The following is a 25480-nucleotide window of genomic DNA, read 5'->3' as shown; positions in this document are numbered from 1 at the left end:
GCACTGTGCTGGGAGTCAGAGACCTGCCTGCCAGCAACTTGGACACCAATCCTTTAGAAAGTTTGGGTCAGCCACCTGACATTAGGCCAGTTGCTCTTCTCAGTGACATGCTGACTGCTCATCTGGAGGGCCTTGGAGGTTTGCTGTGAAACACACGCACACACACATTGCACTGGAGCATTGAGAAGGAGGACCTAGGTGTATGCATGTTCCGGATCACCTCAGAAACTAGAAAAAAGACCAGATGCCAGTGCTCAAGCTTGTAATCCCAGCTACTCAGAAGGCTGAGACCTGAGGATCTTGTTTCAAAGCCAGCTTACACCAGAAAGGCTGTGAGACTCTAATCTCCATTTAGCCATCCAAAAGCCAGAAGTAGAGCTATGGCTCAAGTGGTAGAGGGCTAACGTTGAGGGCACAAAAAAAAAACAAAAAAAGAAAATGCAAGAAAAAAAAAAAAACGTGAGAAAGCTTGCAGCTGCTATCTGAAATAGGACACAGGTGACAGCGGTAGGAGCCGTTAGACTCCACATCCTGCCAGCTGGTAATGGCAGAGGGACCAGCCACTTGATGATTTTCTTCTTACTTCACTCAGGCAGGACTGGTGAGAGTCCCTAGTCTTCTCTGCACCCACGTCGATCATCTTCCCAACCTCAATGCTGATTCACTTTGAGCTGGGCATGAGTGGAACGGGAAGCTCAGCCCCTCTTTCTATGAGCTGCTGGGGCTCAGTGAGGCCACAGCAGACAAACAAGCACGTGCCAGGCATGAGTGAATCTCTCCCCACCACCCCCAGCCACACTTCAGTCCCCACTTCCCCAGGCTGTGCTGTGTGGGGGCGCCAGGTAAAGGTCTGAGCTTGCAGCTGAATGGGGAGCTGAGACCTGCCACGCAGTTCCTGTCAGTCCTGAAGATGATGTGTCAGAAGCATCAGAACTTTGCAAAACAACAACTCTGGCACAGCTTCCTGCACCTCCCCTTCCCGCCCCTGCAAGTGGGCAGAGCTCCCACGTGCCTTGTGCGTGTGAGGCTGTTTGAGCTGACAACCGTGTGGGGGGGACAAAGAGGCAAGCTCAGGAGGTAGCCGCAAAGGAGAGGAAGGCGGTTTTATATGTGGCAAAATATTTCTCCTACAGGAGTACAGACAAGACAGACAGATAGATGGGGAACAGAACACCAGACAGGGGCTAGGTTGGGCAGTGGTATCTTCTAACCAGTAAGTGAAAGCTGCACCCCACCCTCAGGTGAGGGTGGGCCAACATTGGCACAGGAGGTGGAGAGACAGGTGTGGGGTACCCATCCCTGAGGTGGGCAGCCGGGCAGGGCCCAGTCCTCGTTGGCACAATCGGCTCTCTCTGGCCCAGCTAGGATGCTGAGGGAGGGGCAGGACTGCTGGGCTAGAAGGATGATGAGGCGGAGGGCACTCTAGGGGAGGGGGCTACCAAGGCCTCTCCTGGGAGAAGTGGACACTAGTAAAGGACAGGATCACAAGAGGCAAGTACAGAAAGCAGCAGCAGCCAAGTCCCCCGAGGGAGACCCAGGTAGGTCCCCAGGTGACCCCTGGGGTGGTGGTCACCTCTTGGGTACCAACCCACCAGGCCTCTCCCCTGAGGCCTCAGGGTGAATGACGGTGAAGGAGCAGGTTTTTTTTGTTTTTTTTTTTGTTTTTTTGGTTTTTTTTTGGTTTAGAATGAAGCGGACCAGACTGTTCATAGTCTCCACACCCAAGTGGCACGGAGATGTGCGGGGAGCTCAGATGCAGAGTGGGCCCCCCCTCTTCTGATGGCAGCAGGCAGGAGAGTTTGTAGGCAAAGCTCATTCCTGGGTAGGCAAGGGCTGAAACATGGAGGTGGGGTGGGTAGCAGCATCTCAAGTTGCCCAGTCCTCCAAGTTCTCTGCCATGGGCTTTGCCACAGTCACAGAGGGCAGAGGATACACCTCTGATGTCTGTGTTCCCACCCAGACCCCTCCCCAAGACCACACTCCCTATGGGTGTCCAAGTTGTAGCTTTCACCTACCAGAGAATACTGCCAGAAAGCTGGGGCATGGTGATGGACCTTGGATCTGGGGTGTGGGGAAGGAGAGCCCCCATGGGGGAAGATTCTGTGGCTTCCCTCTCCAGCCAAACCACCCAACCAACCCTTCACTAATACCCCAAGTTGGGAAAAGAAGGGGCCCCTCCTCATTTAGGACCTTCACTTAAAGGCCCGAGTAGAAAGATTTAAGGAAGTGCACCTTTTCTCTTGGGAGGGGGAGAGGAGAGGCCCCCTAAGATGGGGGAAATGGGCCAGTTTAGGAAGATGGGTATCCAACAACCATCAACCACAAACAAGTAGGAAAAAACCTACTGTTGGGGCTTAAAGGCCTCCCAGGAGCTGGAATGATAACCATCAAAGAAACCCCAAACACTGAGCAAAGGCATCTGAAAGGAGGGAGACAGCGCCTCCTGGAGGCAAGACACAGCTCAGGCGGTGAGCCCCTCTTCTGGATCCCCTCCCCGGGCTCCGAGTCCTTCTCCCACTAAGCAGCCTCGGCCTCAACGGATGTAGACACCTTGCCCCCAGCCCTCCAGCTCATTCTTGTTACGCCCCAACACCGGACCCCCACCCTCTGCACAGTAGCGAGCCTTATTCCGGGCCCGGTTCCGGTTGTCGGTCTGCTCTTCCTCATAGTCTTCCTCATCCTCCCAGGAGCCCTGCCGAGCTGGTGGAGTGCCGCCCCCGGCAGGGTCTCCAGGCCCTGGCCCCTCTGAGGGGTCAGTCTCCATGTCCACACATGAGTCTCCCGGCTCGGTGTAGGCAGAGTTTCGGCTGCCGGGGGTGTCAGCATCAAACGTGTCTTGGCGGGACAATGCCCGCAGCGTGCCAGCCCGGCCTGGTGGATGGCTGCTGGGGTAAAGGCCCGGGGGCTGGCCCAGCTCTCCCGGGTACTTGTGCACGCTGGCGTGCTCCCCGGTGGCCCGTTCCAGTGGCTGGTCCCCGGAAGCAAGGTAGGGTCCCTGGTTAGCAGACAGACGGCACACACCATGCAGATCAGGCAGGCAGGGGTGAGAAAAACACACAAAGCAAGGCAGGTTAGTGACAGCACCATAATACCCAGCCTGGCTGAAGGAGAAGGGCACTGGATCTAGGGAAGGGGCACCTGGTACCTGGGCAAATGGCTTTAGAACCCAGCCAGAGGACAAGGCTGGGCACATTTGCACCACTGTTAGGGCTGGGGCACCAACTTCGTGGTAAGTCAGGACTCATGATTTCTCACAGAAACCATGGTAAGGAAGCCCCTAAACAATTAGTCACCACTTCCTCAATGCATATCATTAATGTCTTGAGGTTAATCATCATGAACAGTTCATTAGTACTGCTGCCACTCACTAGTGGTTGATTAGGTTAGTCAATCCTTCCACTTTTCCAAATACATTAAGAGATTTCAACTCAAACTCCACTGACCCTTGCTTCTTCAGCCCACACCAGACTTCAATCACAGGCTTCTAGAACCCCACGCATCTCCTCCCTGGATGAGTCTCCAGGGCTGATAGCATCCTCCCCCCCTCCCCCCCCCCCCACCCCAACAAGGATGCAAAGCTAGAAAAAGCTGATGGGTCACCTTCCTCAACTGGAGACCCCCCCCCCTTCCATGGTGGCTCAATGCTGTCATCACCAAATGCCTCCTGAAGTTGAGTTGCTGGCCATGGACAGTAGAGATTGTCAGGTAGGTTGCAAAGAGGATCAAGTTCTACACACACCCTGCCACCTTAAACTGTGTGACCCTAAGCAAATGTTTCTGCTGTGTGACCCAGTTTTCTGGAGCTCTGGGAGGAGGTAGGGAGTGCTTCTGGGGTCTCAGTGGAGAAAGAGCACAGAAGTGCTTCTTGGGGGCCTGGTAAACAAGTGGACTCTGTTGCTGAAAACAGGCTTGGAAAACAGCAGCCTGGAAAGTTTCATGGAGTTTGGCTGGCTCTACCCCCAGAACCATATACTTAATGGTATGATCTCAGATGATGGGTTGTGGCTTCCACAGGAGGAGGGTGAGGCCCAGTGGATACCTACAGGAGGGCCTTTCCTAGCTCAGCACCAACTCATAGAAGATGTTCATTCTGGGCCCTTCCTGAGGGACCAGGAAGTTAACGCTCTGACATAGCAGCAGCTTCTCTGGAGCTAATAGTTCCTGCTCTGTGGTTCTAAAAGGGGTGCGGAGGAATTGGAGATGTAGCTCAAATGGTAGAGTGTCAGCCATAAGTAGAAAACAAAAACAAACACAAGTGCAAGGCCCTGAGTTAAAATGGGTGTGGAGTCCAGTGAGTGAATCTTTCTCCTATTTTCCTCATTAGTCTCTGGCCTTTTTAAGGGCCCAATCAGGTCTCATGTCCAACGGGTAAAACCAGGACCAGGGAGGCAGCACCAGCCAGCCCCAGCCCCACCAAAAACCACAGACACCAGAAATGTGCCACTCAACCACGTTTTTTACAAAATAAAACTCTTCCCTTCCTTCCCAGTGTTCCCTGCACTCCACTCCTGGAGGGAAGGCGAGAGGGGGACCTGCTACATGGCTTGCTCTTGCTGCTGGGCCACCGCGCTGCCGCCTCTCTGAGAGGCTTCCAGCCCGCCCCAGAAGCTGAGGTTTCTCCTGAGCGAGGTGAGCACCTGTACCTGGAGGTTGGAGACCGGGGCAGGGCTGGCAGCCAGGGCTGCTGTAGCCATGGTGCGGTTCAGCAGCGGATTGGGTGGCGTGCTGCTGGGTGGGTGTGTGGCCTTCCAGTAGGCTTCCAAGTATTCGGCCAGGTGCTCACAGGCATCCTCCAATTGGTTCTCGTCCAGGATGATGTCAAACATTTCCTGCGGAGGTGGGGTTAGGGGCAGGGCTGGGATGAGCGGGGGCGTGTCCAAGGGGTTGAGGGTGTGGCCTGGGTGCAGTGGGTGGAGCCAAGGGGTTGAAGGACAAAGTTAAAAAGAAGCCTTGTGGGGGTGGCCTGGCCGGTGTCTGGTGGCTCACTCCTAGCTACTCAGGAGGCTGAGATCTCAGAATCATGGTTCAAAGCCAGGCAGGGCAGGAGTCTGTGAGACTCCTAGCTACTCAGGAATCTGAGATCTGAGAATCATGGTTCAAAGCCAGCTGGGGCAGGAAAGTCCATGAGACTCTTATCTCCAATAAATTACCACAAAAGCCAGAAGTGGAGCTGTGGCTCAAGTGGTGGAGCACTATGCAAAAACAGCTCAGGATCAGCACCCAGGTCCTGAGTTCAAGCCCCAGGACCAGGGGGAAAAAAAAAAGCCTAGGGATATGGAGAATGGGAAAGAGGACTTGGCAGACCTGCCAGAAGTCTGCTAGTGCAACTCAGCCCAACTACCTCCTTCTGGAAATAAGATAGCCATGACTAGGAGAGAGGGGGTTTCAATCCCTGCTTGGGTCTACCCTTTGTTTGTCTTTCCCAAGATCGGTCTGTATCCACAGACCTTGGCCCAGGTGTTTCTGGTCACTTTGTCTTCAGTGCAGACCAGAAGAAACCAAATACCCTTCTCCCCTTCTCCCCCAGTTCTGGGCACTCACGGGGGGACACTGTGCCAGCTTCTCTGAGGCTGCTATTTGAACATTGAGGTGTTTGGACTGAGATTTCCCTCGAGATTTGATGAGCCTCTGAAGTACCTGGTTTGGGGAAAGGAGAGTTAGAGGGACCCAGGCAATGTACCAAGGTCAGATTCTGCCTGGAGTCAGAATGGAGAGCCAGTGTTAGGACTATGGAATGTTCCATGACTCTCAGCCCTGGGCACCTCTGCAAAAATGACCTCACCGGGCCTGTGTCCACCCCACATGCATTCAGGCTGTCTATGTGAAGGACAGTAATTCTTCCCCATGCCCAACCTCGTCTATGGGCTTCATCCTCCAGCTTTGCTTCCTCTAACCCGTGTTAACAGTCATTGTGCTTTTTATTGAGATCGTGTCTAGCTAAGTTCACCCAGGCTGGCAGGCCAGAAAAGGTGATCTTTCTGTTTCAGTCTGATGAGTAGTTGGGACCACTACAGGTAGAGAGGCATGCCACCTTGACCACCTGATGTGTGCTTTCTGTACTCTCAATTCAGTCCTGACAATAATCCCATTAGTTATTATTATTAATAATTATAATTTATAATTAAAATAAATAAATTTAGTTTTAAATAAATTAAAGTTAAATTTAATTATAATCAATAATGATTATAATAAAATGCAACATTTAAAAGTAATCATAAGGAAACATAAAACTGAGGGACAGTTTGCAAAATTAACAGGGCTATACTAAGATGTCAGTGTCGTGAAAGACTAAAGAATTGTTCCACATTAAAGAAAACTGGGCTGGGCACTGGTGGCTCATGCCTTTAATCCTAGCTACTCAGGAGGCTGAGTAGCCAGCCCAGGTAGTAATGTCCATAAGACTCTTTATCTCCAATTAACCACCAAAAAGCCAGAAGTACAGCTGATCAAGTGGTAGAATACCATCCTTGAGCAAAAAAGCTAAGCAAGAGTGTAAATCTCTGGTTGAAGCCCAAGTACACACACACACACACACACACACACAGAAAAGAAAAAACAAAACAAAACAGAACAGAACTTGAAGCCTGGAGCTGGTTACTCACACCTGTAATCCTAGCTACTCAGGAGACTGAGATCTGAGGATCACAATTCAAAGCCAGCCCAGGCAGGAAAGTCTGTGCACTTTTTTTTTTTTTTTTTTTTTTTTGTGGGGCCTGAACTCTGGGCCTAGGAACTGTCCCTGAGCTCTTCAGTTCAAGATGAGTGCTCTACCACTTGAGCCACAGCACCCACTTCTGGCTTTTTCTGCTTATGTGGTGCTGAGGAATTGAACCCAGGGCCTCTTGCATGCAAGGCAAGCACTCTACCACTGAGCCACCTTCCAGCCCCAGTCCATGCATTCTTATTTCCAATTAACCACCAGAAAACCAGAACTGGCTCTGTGGCTCAAGTGGTAGAATACTCGCCTTAAGCTGAAGAGCTCAGGGATAGTGCCCAGGCCCAGAGTTCAAACCCCATGACCATGACCACCACCACCACCACCACCAACAACAACAACAAAATAGAACTTGGGATAGCATTTGTCCAGCAAGTATGAAACCTTTATTCAATTCCCAGTAACACACACACACACACACACACACACACACACACACACACACACAGAGTACCTTTGTGGGTACCAGGCATCTTGTATGATCAGTCTATTTACTTAGTCTTCATTGGAGAATGTCTTTTTCTTTCTTTCTTTTTTTGTCGGTCATGGGCCCTGAACTCGGCCTGGGCGCTGTCCCTCAGCTCTTCAGCTTAAGGCTAGCACTCTACCACTTGAGCCTCAGCACCACTTCTGGCTTTTTCTGCTTATGTGGTGCTGAGGAATCAAATCCAGGGCCTCATGCATGTGAGGCAAGCACTCTACCTCTGAGCCACCTTCCCAGCCCAAGAATGCCTTTGTTATAGATGACAAAACCAGGGCCTGAGATGTTAGATAACTTGCCAAAAGGACACAGTGCTGTTAAGTCTAGCTCAAGAGTACCCACCATAACCTCTGTGGGCATCTGTTACTTTCTAGGTCACAAAATGTTTTTGCATCATTACCTCATTTGATCCTTTCAGCTCCCACACTCCCAAGTACTTATATTCCATCGTCACTTTTATCTCATTGGAAACTTAAAACTAATTCCCAAGATGTTAATGTAGAACAACAACAGTTAGTAGCACTTCCAGCCATCAAGAGTCAGTCTACTGGGGTCTTTATCTCTATCACCTCCAATCTCTCAGAAATAATAGAGGCTGAGGATGTAACTTGATGGTAGGGTGTGTAGTTGGCATGTTTGAGGCTTTGAGTTCCATCCTCAGCATCAAAAATATAATCACACCAGAGAAGGAATGCCATTTTGTAAGTGAATTATTTGAGGCTTAAGGACTAAGTAATTCCCCCCAAATCCCAAGCTTAATAAAAACAACTAACACCAATAAATAAATTTGAAAACCAACCAAAGCAAAGATTTCAACCCCACACTGCCTTCTAACTCCAAAACCTAACAAGAGTAGGGGTGTGAATCTAATCTAACCACATTATTTGCTAGCAGAGTGCTGGTGCCTCGTGCCTGTAACCCTAGCTGCTCAGGAAGCTGAGATTTGAGGATTGAAGTTTGAAGCCAGAACTGGCAGACAAATCTGAGACACTCTTATCTCTAAATAACCAGCAAAAGGCCCAAAATGGAGGTGTTGCTAAGGTGGTAGAACACCAACCTTGAGTGAAACAGCCAAGCAAGAGTGCAAGGGCAGGCTGGGAATGTGGCCTAGTGGTAGAGTGCTTGCCTAACGTGCATGAAGCCCTGGGTTCCACTCCTCAGTACCACATACACAGAAAAAGCCAGAAGTGGCACTGTGGCTCAAGTGGTAGAGTGCTAGCCTTGAGCAAAAGAAGCTCAGAGATAGTCCCTGGTGTTGAGTTCAAGCCTCAGGACTGGCAAAAAAAAAAGCAAGGGCCTAAGTCTAAGTCCTAGTAGACACACACACACACACACACACACACACTATACGCAGGTATGACATATTATAATAAGACCCCTTATATAATTAATATACACCAATAAAAAATAAAGCAAAAAAACCCCACAAAACCTTAAGACTGGGATTTAGCTCAATAGTAGAGTGCTTTACCTAGCCTGCACAAGGCCAGTTGCTCCCCAACAACAGAAAAAAAAAACTGACTTCAAAACCTTCACCTTACACTCCACATTCCTCAAGTCTTCACTAACAATTAGAAAGAAAGTTTAAGGAGCTGCAACATGACAAGTAAATCAGCTTTCCTATCAATACCCTCTCTATTCAAGTCCAAATGAGGACAGCACAATTTTTTAAAAAAAGGCTGACATCAGAGCCAGGAAAGACTTCTCCCTGCCAAGTAGCTGAGTGACATTGGGACAAAAGCATAATTATTTCAGTGATTTAGTCTAAGGATGGAGTCAACCGGAGTAGAAACAGGGGATTGGATGCATGTCCCTAATAATCATGTCAGTAATAGCTAGTGCATGATGAGGTATGTGGTCCCAGGCCCTGTGCTGATTGCTGGGTATTCACATTAGACTGCCTCTTTCCCATGTCCACAGGGTGGGGTTTTACTGAGAGGGAAACTATTCAGTCACCCCATTAGGAAACAAGTGAACCCAGGCAGGCCAACTACAGAGCCCTCTTTGTGAACCATGCCATTCCGCTGGGGTCATGCCCCTGCACCTACCTTGGGAGAGGTAATTTTGATGTAAACAATGATGGGGGCCAGCGAGGTCTTGGAGAGCTGGGCGGGGTGGTTGATGGTGTCAGCATCCAGGGCGACCAACTGAAGGGTCCGGGCCAGCTCAAAGATCCGCTCAATCTCACTCTGTACCTCAGCTAGGGGCATGAAGTCATGGGGAGGGAGATGTAAGGTAGTGCCCAGGAAGTAGCCAGAAAAGAGAAGTTTCTAGAGACTTCCCACATCCCACCCAGTGGTCCAGAAGAGGAAGCAGAGAGTAGAGGAGGTGAATAGTTTACCCAGGCTGGAACGGGTATTGGATCGTTCAATGATGATATGCTTGCTGGGGTTGTTGAGAACTGAGCGCTTGGCCAGGGAAATGTCAGCTGTCACTCGTGTGATGGAGATCCTGGGTGATGAGGCACAGGAGGGAATGGGGGGAGTCAGGATGGGCTAGAATGCACGGCCCAGGCCCCAGCCTTCAGGCCTGCCTCTTGTCCCTCAATCCAAGGCTTGTCCTTCCAGAGAGCCTGCTCATCTGTAGGTGGGGCTGGGAAGTCAGCTCCCAGGGTCTTACCTGCCATCAAACCGATGTTTCAAGAAGTCAAATAAAGCTTTCTGCATCATGTCTGTAACCTGCCGTTGAGAGTTTGGAGGGGGAGAAGTCAGGAATTGAAAAACCACGCTGGGGGTTGGCCTGATGGGCATTTGGACCCTCATATTCCACCTTCTTTAAAAAGTGCTGAGATGAAGTGGCCTGCTGCCGTGTGCCGGGGCGGGGGGGGGGGGGGGGGGGGGAGGGGGGTCCTTCTGGGGCTGGGACTCCAGTGTAGTCTGATTTCAAGGGTCCTTCTAGGTATCTCTGGAGGGCTCTTTAGGGGCATCCTTGCAGGACTGAGGCCCTCTAAGGGTGTCTCCTGTAGGTTAGGCCCTTCTAGGGATTTTTCTCTGGATTTCTGTGGCCCTTGGGGGAGGATACCCTGGGGAACTAGACCCCTCTTGTGGATTTCTCTGGGTCTGGGGATCTTTCTGTGGATTTTTTCTGAAGGTCTTGGTCCCTCTGGGCCCACTCCCCTCTAAGGCTCCTACCTCATAGCCCTTGAGCGACGGTCCCACCAGGATGATGGGCCTCATGGAAGGCACCACGTCATACGGGGGCACATGCTCTGTCTGGGGTGGGGGGAAGCAGGGAAGGGAAACCCCAGAGTGGAGATGGCATTTCACCCTCTCCCTCAGCCTCCAATTCCCCCATGCAGCCTTTCCTCCCCCTGCTCCCAGAGCCCAGATGTGGGGATCAAGGAGGGGTTGGGAAGGGATGACCAGGGAGGACCAGGAAGGGTAGGGAAGAGAGGGTAGATATGGGAGTGGGTGTTAGAAGGTTTCCCAGCTCATCCCAGGGGTGGAGAGGGGTACACAGAAAGCTGTGATACTCACCGACTTCTGCTTCTGTTTGGCTGGGTCCAGAGATTGCCAGGAGAGGGGAGGGGAGGAGGAGAAAGGGGCCACCCAGGCAGGGGCAAAGGGCAAGGGAGGAGCCAGGACCAGAGAAGGAGGGAGAGCGGGCAGACGAGGAGAGATAACAGGGCATGCGTGTTAGTGACAGACAGAGCCAGAAAGGGAACGGGACCCCATGCCAAGGGCAAGGGAGAAGTGGCCCTGGCCCAGGGCAGGAAGCATTATCAGTCCACTGGACTTGGGCATCGTTGGACAAGCCCTACCCTTCTTCCACCTCTTGGAAAAGAGTTGCAAATATGATAACCCCTAATTTGGAGCCCACCTCCTATCAGCCCATAAATTTTAAGGGGTCCCTTGTCTGTCTTTCTCTGCAACCAAGAGACCCCCCCTTCATGTGCCTACCCATAGAGTTGGAAAAGGACAAAGAAGAAATGCCATCCCGCTCCCCACTTCACAAGCCAGAGTGGGGTACACATTGGACTATTCCACTGCATTGGAAGTGACCAAAGATCATGTCTTATTACCACCGTCCCTGCTTCCACAGGGCAGGCAGAATTCCAAGGGCAAGAGCCACCCCTTCCTGGTGAATGGCCAAGGTGGGGTTGTATGTGGAGAGGGATGTCACCCCCGCCCCCAGCCCTCCTCCAGCTTAGGGGGAAGCCCTGAGGCCCACAGCATAAACCCAATTGCATCTGACCACTCCAGCTCCCTCTCCCTGCCAAGAGCTGGGCCTTCACCACCCACCTTGCAGGAACCCAGTCACAATTACCTTCTTAAAGAAGGGGATGCGCTTGCCATGAGGAGGTGGGGTGGTGACACTGCTAATGCTAGTCTTGGCAGAGCCGCTCTGCTCCCCAAACTCTGCCTCCTCATCCTCTAATTCTAAGGGGTCTAGTTCAAAGGCTAAGTTAGTCATTTCATTACCTGGACCAGAGGTGAGATGGAAGGAGAGGGAGGTGAGGAAGAGAGGAGTGAGATGAGCATGGAGACACAGAACAGAACACAGGGATGGGATGGGGGAAAAAAGAAAGAAGAAGAGGTGAATGGAACAGGGCTGGGAGAAATGAATGGGGGGGGATTGAGGGGCAGGGAGGGGCAGGCAGAGAGATGGAGCTACCAAAGAAGAGGGGAGGAGAGACACGACAGGTGTAGCTTGTTGGGGTACACTATGCCTCATGGAGGGGTACTCATTGTGCGAGGGGGGACTCCCTTGGTATAGGGAGGAGGGGGTCAGGCAGTGGGGTGATCACCCCACCCAGGAACACCTCCCCACCCCTTAGTTTGGCAGAAAAACTCTTACCACTGGCAGGGGGTGTGGGGCGGCGGGTGCCAGTCACCACGTCTCCCAGACTGGAAGTGGAGTTGTCACCTGATTTGCTGTGTGGGCAGGGAGGCAAATGGATTTGGTGAGCCATGGGGTGGGCGTGCAGGCGGGGAACCCAGGCCTGTTATAAGCTGTGCCCTCAGAGGTCCTCCAGCATCCCCACAAGCAGCTCAGTGGGGCCAGCCCTGAGGCCTAGTCCTGGCTGGTAGCCTCTCCCAGGGTGGTAGAGCTCCCCCTCCCCCCAAGCCAGACACCTGGAGCTGAGGCGGTTCTGGCGCATCGTCTGTTCCTGTAGCAGGCGCAGGCTGTCCAGTTTGACGGGGCTGGGGATGAAGCCAACCTCACAGCCCTCCTTCACCAGTCGCCCAATCCACCAGTCATTATTGTATTTCTGCAAACAACAGCAGGTGGGGTGGAAGAGACCAGGAGGTCTTGCACTGGAGGTGTAAGCCACAGTCACCCTTCCAGGGGAATCACTGGATTGCTCACCCTGCACACAACGTCATCTCTACCCCAGCTCCAGCCTGCGAGGATAGTGCCCACCCCCCTCCACAGTTCTCAAGACAATACCAGAACTATCATCCCCTCTGGCCATGGTGCCCTTCCCTTAGAGAGAAGAAGAGAGTCTTTCCTGCCTCTGGGACCCAAGCTGCTGGAGGCAGGCAGGAGCAAACGCAGACACTTATACACTCCAAGCTCATCACCACTCCAGCCATAGGCCACATGACAAAGTGACCTAGACATTACCACCCATTAAACAATGAGAAATTAGAGGCTCAGAGAGGTAGAAAGATTTATCTAAGATGCCATAGCAGCTTGGCTCAGGAGACATTTTCCCCCCACAATAGCTTGGGCTGCCTCTCCCTTGGCACCCACTCCCATCCTCCTTCCAGGTGCCAGGCACCCAGCCCACCTCCTTGATGTGCAGGAAGTCCTTAGGCTCAAAGGTAATGGCCACTCCTTGTACAGGCACCTCATCTCCTGGAGATGGATTGTAGCCAACGTTAGTCCGCACAGCAAAAGCCACTGGCTTAGTCTAGGAGGTACACAAAAGGGGGGAAGGTTGACACCACAGGCTAAAGCCTAACAATAATAATAATGGAGCTGGTGCTTATCCAGATGTTTACTTTGTAAATAATTAAAATGTACATTAAAGCCAGGTGCTGGTGGCTCACACCTGTAAGCTAAGATCTGAGGATTGCAGTTCAAAGGCAACCTGGGCAGGAAAGTCTGAGAGACTCTTTTTTTTTTTTTTTTGGGTCCGGTCGTGGGGCCTGAACTCTGGGCCTGGGTGCTGTCCCAGCTCTTCAGCCCAAGGCTAGCGTTCTACCACTTGAGCCACAGTGCCACTTCCAGCTTTTTTCTTTTTACTTATGTGGTGCTGAGGAATTGAACCCAGGGCCTCAGGCATGCAAGGTAAGTGCTCTACCACGGAGCCACCTTCCCAGCCCCTGAGAGGCTCTTATCTCCAGTTAACAACCAGAAAAATGGGAGTGGTTGTGTGGCTCAAAGTGGTATAGTGCTAGCCTTAAGTAAGAAGAGCTCAGGGACAATCCCCAGGCCCTGAATTCAAGCCCCATGACCAACAAAACAATAATAAACAGAATGAACATTAAATGGTTTGTGTGGTTTCCTATATGTATGTTAAATTTTCAATGAAAATGAAAGGTGGTATATACCTGTAGTTCCAGCTACTCTAGAGTCAAAGATAAGAGGATCTCAATTCAAAGCCAGCCTGAGCAAGAAGTTAAGAACTTATCTCAGAAATGAACTAAATCTGAGGATGTGGCTCAAGTAATACAACACCTGAGTTCAATCCCCAAAACTGTCTAAAAATTAAAAAGAAAGCAATTAAAAAAAGGAAATTAGGGCTGGGAATGTGGCTTAGTGGGAGAGTGCTTACCTAGAATGCATGAAGCCCTGAGTTCGGTTCCTCAGTACCACATAAACAGAAAAAGCCAGAAGTGGGGCTGTGGCTCAAGTGGTAGAATGCTAGTCTTGAGCAAAAGAAGCTCAGGGACAGTGTCCAGGACCTGAGTTCAAGCCCCAGGACTATTTTTAAAAAAGGGGAGAGGGGCTGAGAAGATGGCTCAGTGATAGAGCACTTGCCTTGCATGCATGAGGCCCTGGGTTCGATTCCTCAGTAGCACATAAGCAGAAAAAGCCAGAAGTGGGGCTAAGGCTCAAGGGGTAGAGCGCTTTCCTTGAGCTAAAGAGCTGAAGGGCAGTGCCCAGGCTCAGAGTTCAAGCCCCATGACCAACCTTCTCCTCCCCCGAAAAAAAGGAAAATGGGGGCTGGTGGTTCACGTCTGTAGTCCTAGCTACTGAGGAGGTTGAGATCTGAGATAGATATTCAAAGCCAGTCCAGGCAGAAAAGTCTATGAGACTTTTTATTTCCAATGAACCACCAAAAGCAGGAAAGTGGAGCTCTGAATCCAGTAGTAGAGCACCAGTCTTGAGTACAAAGTTAAGGAACAGCACCCAGGCCTGATTTCAAGCCACTATACTGGTACCAAAAAAATAAAAAGGAGCTGGAACCAGAGGCTAAGCCTGTAATCTTAGCTACTCAAGAAGCTGAAATCTGAGGATCATGGTTCAAAGCCAGCCTGGGCAGAAAAGTCCATGAGACTCTTATCTTAAAACCAGAAGTGTTGCTATGGCTCAAGGTGGTAGAGCAGACCTGGGAAGGTGGCTCAGTGGTAGCGTGCTTGCCTTGCATGCATGAGGTCCTGGATTTGATTCCTCAGCACCACATAAGCAGAAAAAGCCGGAAGTGGCTCTGTGACTCAAGTGGTAGAGCGCTAGCCTTGAGCTGAGGGACAGTACCCAAGCTCAGAGTTCATGCCCACATCGACAAAAAAAAAAAACAAACGGAAAAAAAAAAGTGGTATGTCACTAGCCTTGAACAAAAAAAGCTCTGAGTTCTGGGACAGTGCCCAGGCCTTGAGTTCAAGCCCCAAGACCAACAATAAATAAATAAATAGGAATGCAGGTCTCCCAGGGTGGTGGGAAATATGAAGACTGCAAATATTGGGGGAAAGTGGGAGGAGCCTAGAATGAGAACAGAAGGAATGACAATAACACTGCCAGCAATGACTGTTCATCATACTAGGAACTGTTACAGGCTTCATGTGTAGTGTCTCATTGATTCCTACAAAAATCCTATGCTGTTGCTTAATTTTATCTTCATTGCATTTGTTTATTTATTTTGGGGTTTTAGCAAGGACTTGTTTTAATATAACTGGATAAAGTTAAAAAAAAAAGAGAGAGAGAGGGAGAAACTTTTCCTGGCTCCCTATTTATATGAGTAGCACATCCCTAGAAAAAGAATCTCAGGATTTTCCCTCCTGTGTGTTCCTATCTTGCTTCTTCATGGTTCGTGATGCCAGTTGAGGTAGTCAGTACAGTGAAATCAAACTGAGGGATGGAAGCAGAGTGTTCTGCCATTTTCTTCCCTTTTTCGTTTTCATTTTTTTTTTTTTTTTTTTCATTTGAGTCAGGGTTTTGATATGTTGTCCAGGCTGGCCATCAACTTCTTGGGCTAAAATGATCCTTCTGTCTCTAATTTTCAAATAGGTTGGGACAACTACTACTAAGTAGCTGTCATTTATTTAGATATTTGAACTACTAATCGTTCCACATGTTTAACTCTCTGTAGAGTCCAAAACTACTCCTTGCACGGCAAAGATTTCAAATTCATCTAAGTAATCATGCTTCATCACCATTGTCTGTTAGAAAACAACGATTTCAGAGCATATCCTATTAAAAACTTGGCATTTATCCAAATATGGTAGTAAATGCCTGTAATCTCAGCCACTCAAGAGGCAGAGACAGAAGTACCAGTAGTTTGAGGCCAACCTTTGCAATATGGCAAGACCTGGTCTCAAAATAAAAATTTAAAAATAGCCTAACATAGTGGTACATATCTATAATACCAACTCTTGGAGGTAGAGGTAAAAGATTGTAAATTCTAGATCAGCCTGGGTTATATAGTATAATAAAAACAAAATTGCCAGGAGTATAGCTCAGTCATAGAATACTTGCCTAAAAAGTACTAGTTTGTTGGATGCTGGTGGCTCACATCTGTAATCCTAGCTACTGAGGAGGCTGAGATCTGAGGATCTAGGTTGCCAGCCTGGGCAGGAAAGTCCATGAGACTCTTATCTCCAATTAAGCACCAGAAAAAAGAAGTAGCTCTGTGGCTCAAAGTGGTAGTGAGCTAGCCTAGAGCAAAAAAGCTCAGGGATAGTGCCCAAGCGCTGAGTTCAAGCCCCACAACTAACAAAAAACAACAAAAGATAGAAAATGGGACTGGGAAGGTGGCTCAGTGGTAGAGTGCTTGCCTTGCATGCATGAGGCCCTGGGTTCGATTCCTCAGCACCACATAAGCAGAAAAAACAAAAGCCGGAAGTGGCGCTGTGGCTCAAGTGGTAGAGTGCTAGCCTTGAGCTGAAGAGCTGAGGGACAGCGCCCAGGCCCAGAGTTCAGGCCCCACGACTGGACTCCCCCCCCCCCAAAAAAAAAAAAAAAGATAGAAAATGCTAAGCCCTGGGTTCAATTCCCAGTACTGACAAAAAAAAAAAAAAAAAAAAAAATATATATATATATATATATATATATATGTATATATATGTATATATATATATATATGTGTGTGTATATATATATATATATATATATATATATATATATATATATCTCAGGGCTTCAATTCTAGCCTAAGCAGTTTGATTCAGGAAGAAGCAGTCACTTTTAGTGTTTATCAAGCCCCTACTATGTGTAGAAACAGTACCAAGCACTTCTCATACCACATCTAAGGCAGCTGTTATGATCCTTATTTTACAGGGGAAGATGAGAGCCATGGAAGTCAAGAGTACACTACTGGAGTGATGGGTCAGGATTTGATTCTGGCTCTGTTGGATCTGGAAATCTGTAGGGAAATCATACCAGCAGGCCCCTCCCACATCTCCCTCACCTTGGCTTTCTCCAGCTGAGCTAAGGCCTGACGTTCTGCTTCTTTCCTTAAGGCCTCCCGGTCCTCCTCCAGAGATACATCGGAGTCTGACGGCCGACTGGTGTAGGACTCCGCTGAACCCTGAAAGCAGAGGGGGCCAGCTCGAGGCTAGAGCTACCTCCCTGGCTTCTGGGCCTGGAAGGAAAGTGTGGAGGTGCCACCTACCACAATATCTCAAGCCCCAGGAAACCCAGCATGATGCCTAGGAAGAGGTAGAAGGGACTAATGGTCAGAGTTTGCAGGCTTATGGGTAGACTGTGGCCCAGAGAAGAATGACAGCAGCAAGCAGGGGTTAAGGCAAGTCCAAAGACAGCTGCCTGGAGCCCTGGGAGGAGAGGGAACCTGATAGGGGCATAGGGCAGAGGAGGAGTGCCAGGGGACGAGTCCTGCTCCCTGCTCCTCCTTCCTTGCCCTGCCACCGGCATCACTAAGAAGTCTCAACAGAAGCCTAGTGGCATCCCTTCCAGGGACTGCAGCCACCAGCTAAGGCTTAAGTCTCTGCATTACTGCCAATGGGTAGTCTGCTCAGCATGATGAGGCTACCAAAACAAATGCTATTTTCTACTTGAGGGTGTAGGGAGCCAGAGTCCCACCTCTCCTGCCCTTTTAGCTGATATTCTGCCGGAATCAGGCCACACCACAATTCTCTGGTGGCACACACAGAAACTTCAGGTTAAGAGCAGGTCATGGGGCAGCCTTTTCCCCAACATTAGACTGCCAGGTGGCTGTGCAAGGCAGATTAAAAAACCTGGGTGTGCCAGGACGCTAGCTGTGACCACACTGACCGACTCAGAGCACAAGAGACTCTCTTAGAGACATACCCAGATGTGTAACACACATGTACCAGGCATAGACCTGTCAGTACAGGTCATGAACATGCTAAATCATGTGTACATTTCAAAGATCAATGGCAAAAAGTGGCCGGGGGGGGGGGAGGGGCCCGGGAGGGTTATGGTATATGTGGACTGTGTGTGACTGAGCCATCCTGGATACCCAGAGGTGTTTGTCCCTGAGGCTGGGATCCACATAAGTGCAGGAGACAGGAGGTGTAGGTTTATGTGTGATTTCCAGGCTGGTAGCTGACAGAGGTAGGAAGTGGGATCAGGACTGTGGGGAGGTGGGATCTTTCCTGATGGCACAAAAAGGCTACTGAGAAGGGAAGGCCCATTGGCTTGGCATGGAAGGGGACCCAGGAAAGAGACAACCAAGTCCCACCTCTCCCCAGAGGTCCCTGGATTTTAGCTGGGACAGGTGCCCACCCTTTTCTCAGACAAATCATGAAAACAGGCTGGAGTTGGGGGTCACTAGTAGAGGCTGAAAAAAAAAATGTAAAGCAAGAAGGAAAAATAGTTTACCCACCTTCCTGCCCTCCTTCCAGAAGCACCCAGAATGAGGGAGACGGCCAGAGAGCCAGAGATAGACAGAGAGTGAAACTGATGCAGAGATGAACCGACAGAGTTGCTCACTGACCCCCGACACCCACAGACACCAATACCAACACACATACATGAACACACACACACACACACACACACACACACACACACACACACCAGAAATGGTAAGAGACAGGAAACAGCAAGGAAGCAGCCATGGGCTAGATGAAGGCTCCACCAGCTTTCCAAGGGCTGCTCTACTCACCCACCACCTGCCCATCCCCAGCTCACCACCACCAGGGTCCGGCTGGGTGCCTCCATCCCGGCACCCTCAGTGCCCAGCCCCACTGGCCTAGGAGGTGGCCCACGCTGCCCGTTTCCCCCAACAGGCTCAGGTTACAAGCAGAGTTGCTACATGTGCAAACTGCTGGGGTATATTTAGCTCAGAGATGTGGCAAGGTCTACCCCCCACCCCACCCCATTCCTGCCACCTACTGGAGATAGGTGCTAGGAGATGAGAGGAGGAAGAATTAGAGGCTGGGGTCTGACCTCCTGCTTGGCAAATATGAATAAAAGGAACCAAGGTGCTTTCCTGCCAACAGGGATAACAACAGTATACTATCAATCTTCCTAGGGCTAGCTCTGGCCCAGTTCTGCAACAGGAGGGATGAGGGAGTGGTTGAAAAAAGGACTTCCCATTTGTTTGTGTACTTAGCAGACACTGGGATGAAGGCCTCCCTTCCTGAAATTCCCAAGTCAAGCTTAAGCTCACATGTGCCGAGTATAGAGACAGAAGAATCAAAAAGATCTTCACTTCAATCTGTGGGGGATCTTCTTGCCCTCTCTCCTGGCTCTGGGGAGAAAAGGGGCTCATCCCTAGAAGTGTCCTCCCACCTGCAGTCCTCTGCCCTCACATGCCCTGCCTGTTTCCTCTTTTATGTGTTCCTTGCCTTGTCTGATCCCAAGCTCCTCTCGCCTTTTCTGGGTACCAGGTTTTGCTGAGATGCTCAGTAGTCATAGCAACCACATGCCTCCTCACTGCCTCTCCCTGGGCCTAAGATGGCCCAGGGTTGAGAGTTGGAAGAGAAGCAAGTGGCAGCTTCCTGGCTGAGTGCAGGAGGCCCAGAAAACTACTCTCAGCACCTCTACCTTCAGAGAGGGGTGTGGGACTCCAGTCTAAAATCAAATACCTCCTGCCTACCCCATCACACTTTCCCTGCATGATTGGATGTCGGGAATGTGTCTCCCTGGCCCATACCTACCCAGGGCTCCAGGGACCTAAATGTCCCAGCACCTCATTCCCTAGCACCTGCCTCCACCCCACCCTGTCACAGATTCTGGGGGAGGACATAGAAGCAGACAGCCGGCAGGGGGAGTGGGTGACAGCCCGAAGCAAGCCAGGAGGAGGCAGGCCAGGCTGTCCCTGAATGAGATGACGCAGGCAGGCAGGCGCAGGGGCTGGTGGTTGGTGCTGGAGGAGGGGCTGGCGGGGGTGGGGGCTGAGGCAGTGGGTGCAGCTGACAGCACATCTAGGAGAGGTCACAGGGTGTCAGGGTGTTGGGGTGGTTCCAAGCAGGTGACAAATGACACGGCGAAGGGTGCCTGGAGAATGCTGCAGGCCAGCTCACCAAAGCTGTCCTCTGCCAACTAGCCACCTCCCACTCCCAGCCCAGCCTCCCCATTACCTGGCGGACAAAGCTGTTGGATGTTGTATCTGAGGACGTACTCCCATCTGACCGCTTGAACCGCCCTTTCCTCTTGCTGTATTTGCCCTGGAGAGGCCAGGAAGGAACAAGAGTGGAATCAGACAGGCCCTTTTCCTGCCCTCATCCCACCAGGGCTAATGATACAGCCAAGCCTGGGGAATATCATTCGTGCTCTGCACAGCCCCACTCCCACCCCTGCCTCTTCTAGCAGAAGTGGTACAGCCCAAAGGGAGGGAGGGTCTCTGATCTCACAGGAAGGGCTCCGACCACAACCACTGTAGGGAACAGTGAACAGAGCCTTGGAGGCTCATATAGGGACCCCCCCAAACCAAGCCACAGGCTGGGAAGAGGAACGTCTAAGGAGCTGGAAGCTCATTAGGCAGCAAAGCTAATTAAGATGCTGGGCAGGCTGCAGAGCCTCTGGGGAAGGGAGAGGCTGCCTGCAGTGCTGGGGGTGCAGAGAGAGAGCGGGGGAGAGGAAAGTCCTCTCTTGCTTCCTCTCAGCTCCAGTTGAGTGTGCCTGGACTCTAGAGAGAAGAAGGATTGATGGACAACCCAGGCCCAGCCTGGCTTCTCCCCTGAGTCCAATTCTTGTCTTCTAGTGTATGGAGGGGATGGTGGCTCTGGGCTCTTGAAGACCCAAAGCTACATTTTGAGGGAAGCACCATGAAACCTTATCTGGAGATCAAATACTAAACCTTACCTCTGGCTTAGTGCTCTGGTGGGTGGGCAGAGAGGCTTTTTCTCAGCCCCTTCCTCATAATCATAGTGGCCATATCTTTCCCAAGGGGCAAGAACTCCCTCTAATGCTTCCTCCCCAGCTGCCCATGCCCTATCCTACCATCCCCAAAGTACCAACCCAGCTACATCAATCTAAAAGCCCCTTAGCCCCACCCCAAGCCAAGTCTAAGACACAGTCCCACAGGTCCCTTGTAGGCTGGCTGGCCTCTCTGGAAGGGCCCCTGGCTGAGGCAGATGGATGCTACCTGAATATCAGGCAGCCATAGGTTTCAGGTACCTCTAGGCCTTCAGAGGAGGAGTTGCTTCTACACCCTCCCCTCCACACACACACACTTGGCCTTCACTCAGTCCAGAACGTTAGATGACTGAGGCTTAGTTCCCAGCTGAGTCCCTGTCCCAGCCTCCATCTCAGATTTCCTTCGGCTAAAGACCCTAGATGAGCCACAACTACACCAAGCTCTGGCTCATGCGACCTGGGTACAAGAAGGCAAATGGATAATGGGAGATGAAAGAATCTTAAGACTCTTCTAGGATCCTCCATCTCCTCCTCTTCTCTCATTCCCAAGGTAGTTTTCAGGCTCCCTACAAACCTAACAGATCCCTACAGTGTGCCCCAGACACTTTCACACCATCCACCCCACCCCTCACTGGGCAAAGGGAGTGGCGCTCAGAGGGACAGGGGACAGCTGAAAGGAAGGCCCCAGTCAGCTGCCTCTCAGGCTCCAAGGGGCCTGGGGTGGAGGAAGGAAGTATTTTTAGGTCTGACCTGACCCCCACCCCCAACACACACACCCATAACCACACTCTCATGGCAGATAACAGTTGCTCAGGCTGGCCACAGCAATGCAAGAGTTAATGCTATCCTTGGAGAAGGACGTGTCCCAGAGAAATCCCCTGGCATGACTGCCCTAGACTGTGCTGGTCACTCTATGGAAACCCACCTTGCCCAAGAATGCTCCTATCTGGGGGTAACTCAGGAGCTTAAGTGTGAAGGGGGGCAGCAAACCCCATTCAAGCAGGAAAACAGCTTCCTCCCCTCCAGGACAGTGAGTTGGCATCAGTCCAACTTTCCAAACTTTGGAGGCGTTTTAGGGGGGCTGGGGAGAAGGGCAAGCCAACGTGGGTGGGGGGGGGGAAGGGAACTAATCTAAGACCGAGAGAAGAAACCCAGGTGGCTGGTAGGGGGAATGAATCCCGGCTCAGGACTGCCCCCCCCCCCCCCCCCCCCCCCCGCTTCTCCACCCTCGAAAGCCAGTGTCTGCAGCTTCGAAGGCCTTGTTGGCACCGCCCTCTGACCATCGACTCGGCCATCTCCCGGTGCCACCTCCGCCCCACCCACCCCCGCCCGGCGCCCCCAAGCGTGCTGAGCGTCGCCCCCTTGCCTTGGCTCACTCTCGAGCCTCCTCTTCACAAGGCCCGGATCTCCCCGCCAGCACCCCCACTCTCCGTCCACCGAAGCCAGTACCGGAGCAGCAGGGACCGGGACGCGGGGGAGACGAGGCGGCGAGAGTGACAGGCAGCCCACCCGCCCCCTCCCCGCTCCGCCACACCGCAGCCCAACTCCGGGCCAGGCGCCCATCAATCATTAACCTGCGAGAACGGAGGGGGGGGCACAGGCACCCTTTTCTCCCCCTCGGCGTCGGCATAAATAACCCTTTCCTTCCCAGGACTCCTCCAGCCCATCCCGATGGCCACAACCACGGCTCCCTTCTTGCCTGCCCGCCTGCCCGGCACGGAGCCCTCACCTGTGGGCTGGGATCGAAGACCTCCATGGGGATCTCCTGGGAGGGTGGGTAAGAACCCCGGGACATGCTGCTCTTCTGGACCATGGAGAGGAGCCTTCCCTCCGGCCGCCGGCCCGGCCCAGCCGGGCACCCTCAGCGCATGGGAGAGGCGGTCGGAGACGAGAGCGGCGCGGCGCCGCGCAGCCCGCACCGAGCGCGGCCACCCAGCCGGGCCCCGGGCTGCCCCTCGCCGCCTGGCCTCCCTCCGCGCTCGCGCTCGCGCTCACGCTCTCCCCACCGCCGCCGCCGCCGCCGCCTCCGCCCCTGAAGCTCAGCATCTCCCCCCGCCCCCTCCGCTCCCACCGCCCCTCCCTCGCTCCCTCCCTCCCGCCGGCCCCGCCCCGCGCAGCCCCTCCGCCCGCCGCGCGCAGACAATGAGAGGGAGGCCGAGGGGGGCCGGCCCTGGGGATTCTGGAGGGGTTGGATCGCTGGCCTCCGGCCGGCCCAGGGTGACAGCCACCCGGTGGGGGTGAGGGTGTGGTGCGTGACAGGGGGTGACCAGTGTATCCCCAGCACCGGTTGGCATGGCTGGCACCGCTTCCTTTTCTGTCCTAAACCATTATTCCTATGGGTCTCTCTAACCGATTCCTGCTTGGGGGCCACCGGAACTTCCCGTTCCCGTTGATCCTGGGACCTGACTTTTAACTCCTTTCTTTCCAGCAAGGGGCCCCAGGTCGCCTGGAACCAAGCAAAATTGTTTCTGCTTCCCCATCCTGGCTGCTGGCTGGGGGCTGACGCCTGGGGTGCGGTGAGCCTCTAAAACATACAACAAGAAATCCCAGGGACCCAGGAAGGCATCTATGCCCTTGTTGAGTTCCTAGGGCCCTCAAGAGTCCATACCTTAGATAAGAAAGGAAAGAGGAGGAAATATGGAGCTGAGAGAAGTGAGACAGGCCAGAAATCAGATCTCATGATCTTTGACCTAGCATTGCTCTCCCTTTTTCGAAGGCCTGAACCTTGACTGATGGCGAGGAGGAGTAAGAGACTCCAGGTCCTTGGGGTTAGCTCAGGCTCTTTCTGGTTGTGTGGCAGTGGACAAATCACTGCATTTCTCTTGAAGCCTCAGTTTTCTTTCTTATAAAAATGGGTTTTCTGGGCTGGGAAGGTGGCTCAGTGGTAGAGTGCTTGCCTTGCATGCATGAGGCCCTGGGTTTGATTCCTCAGCACCAAGTAAGCAGAAAAAGCCAGAAGTGGCGCTGTGGCTCAAGTGGTAGAGCACTCACCTTGAGCTGAAGAGCTGAGGGACAGTACCCCGGCCCAGAGTTCAGACCCCATGACACACACACACACAAAAAAAAGGGTTTTCTGACACTGGTGATTTGCTCACTTGGGATTACTGGGAGGATAAGAATGAAAAGATTGCTAGATTTTGTGTAGATGTTCTAGGAGCAGAGCAGAGTCAAGATATGAGGATCAATTTCCTTCCTATTCCCCCCCTTTCCCTGTTCCTTGAAAAATTGATGAAGACTTTTCCAAGTCAACTGCCCCTAAAATAAGGCCAAATTAATGGAGCAAAGCCTCTCACCCTGTGTTTCTCCCCGCCACCTCCTTTTCTTTCATTCATCCTTTCTCTCTCTCTCTCTCTCTCTTTTTCCAGTCGTGAGGCTTGAACTCTGGGCCTGGGCACTGTCCCTCTGCTCTTCAGCTCAAGGCTAGTGCTCTACCACTTGAGCCACAGTGCCACTTCCAGCTATTTCTGTTTCTGTGGTGCTGAGGAATTGAACCCAGGGCCTCATGCATGCAAGGCAAGCACTCTACCACTGAGCCACCTTCCCAGTCAGCCCTCTTCCTTCCTTCTTTCCTTCCTTCCTTCCTTCCTTCTTCCTTCCTCTTTCTTTCTTTTCTTCCTTCTTTCTTTCTTTTGGCAGTCCTGGGGCTTGAACTCAGAGCCTGGACGTTGTCCCTTTTTTACTCAAGGTTAGCACTCTGCCACTTGAGCTGTATTTCTACTTCCAGCTTCTTGGTGGCTAGTTGGAAATAAGAATCTTAGAGATTTTCCTGACCAGGCCGGCTACCAGCTGTGATCCTCAAAAAAATCTCAGCCTCCTGAGTAGCTAGGATTATAACATGAGCCACCTGTGCCTAGCTTTTTTCTTTCTTTTCTTGTACCAATGATGGAGCTAGAAATCCAGCTCTAGGTCCTCTTGCTTCTGTTTTCTCAATCCCCAGTGGCACTCTATCACTTGAGCCATATCTCCAGATATGGCATTTTTTTGTTGTTGTTTGTCATGGGACTTGCTCTCTGGGCCTAGGTACTGTTCCTGAGTTCTTTAGCTCAAAATGAGCATATTACCACTCAAGCCACAGTGCCACTTCCAGTTTTCTGGTGGTTAATTGGAGATAAGAGTCTCATGGACTTTCCTGCCTGGACTGATTTTGAATCAGCATCATCAGATCTCAGCCTCCTGAGTAGCTAGGATTACAGGTATGAGCCATGGGTGCCCGACTAGATATGGCTTTTTGAGAATTCATTGGAGATAGAATCTCATGGATTTGTTTGCCTAGATTGGCTTAGAATTATGATTCTCAGCAGGGTGCTCAGGCTCATTTCTGTAATTCTAGCTACTCAGGAGGCTGAGATCTTCAAATGGTTGTTCAAAGTCAGCCCGGGCAGGAAAGTCTGTGATATTCTTCAATGAACTTCAAAAAGCCAGAAGTAGAGCTGTGGCTCAAGTGGTAGAGAGCTAGTCTCCTTGGGCAAGAAAAGTTCAGGGACAGCATCCAGATCCTGAGTTCAAGCCCCAGAACTGGCATAAAACAAAACAGAATTGTGATTCTCAGATCTCAGCCACCTGAGTAGCTAGAATTGTAGAAATGGTCCACCCTGGATTTTTTAAATTAT

General features: G+C 51.5%; 1 protein-coding gene across 2 annotated transcripts; it reads right to left on the bottom strand.

Annotated features, from left to right (window-relative positions):
• Positions 1-1174: 1174 nt before the first annotated feature.
• On the bottom strand, positions 1175-22754 carry Cacnb1 (calcium voltage-gated channel auxiliary subunit beta 1). Of its 2 annotated transcripts, none has more exons than XM_042674124.1 (14): positions 22600-22754; positions 20093-20179; positions 16993-17112; positions 12931-13053; positions 12272-12408; positions 11994-12070; positions 11463-11617; positions 10328-10408; positions 9816-9874; positions 9538-9647; positions 9245-9396; positions 5542-5637; positions 4644-4829; positions 1175-2995 (listed from the first exon to the last, which is right to left on the bottom strand). In XM_042674124.1, exons 1-14 carry the CDS (start codon positions 22681-22683, stop codon positions 2534-2536), a joined length of 1929 nt encoding a protein of 642 aa, XP_042530058.1. In that variant the 5' UTR covers positions 22684-22754; the 3' UTR covers positions 1175-2533. The 2 variants fall into 2 exon arrangements, with proteins under 2 accessions (XP_042530058.1, XP_042530057.1); XM_042674123.1 differs by lacking the exon at positions 11463-11617 and adding an exon at positions 10673-10692.
• Between the last annotated feature and the right edge of the window lie 2726 nt (positions 22755-25480).

The sequence above is a fragment of the Dipodomys spectabilis genome, unplaced genomic scaffold (assembly GCF_019054845.1).
Source record: "Dipodomys spectabilis isolate Male_0828 unplaced genomic scaffold, ASM1905484v1 ptg000018l, whole genome shotgun sequence".
Lineage (NCBI taxonomy): Eukaryota > Metazoa > Chordata > Mammalia > Rodentia > Heteromyidae > Dipodomys > Dipodomys spectabilis.
The sequence above is the reverse complement of the archived record's forward strand: the minus strand, read 5'-3'. Positions and strand labels throughout refer to the sequence as shown.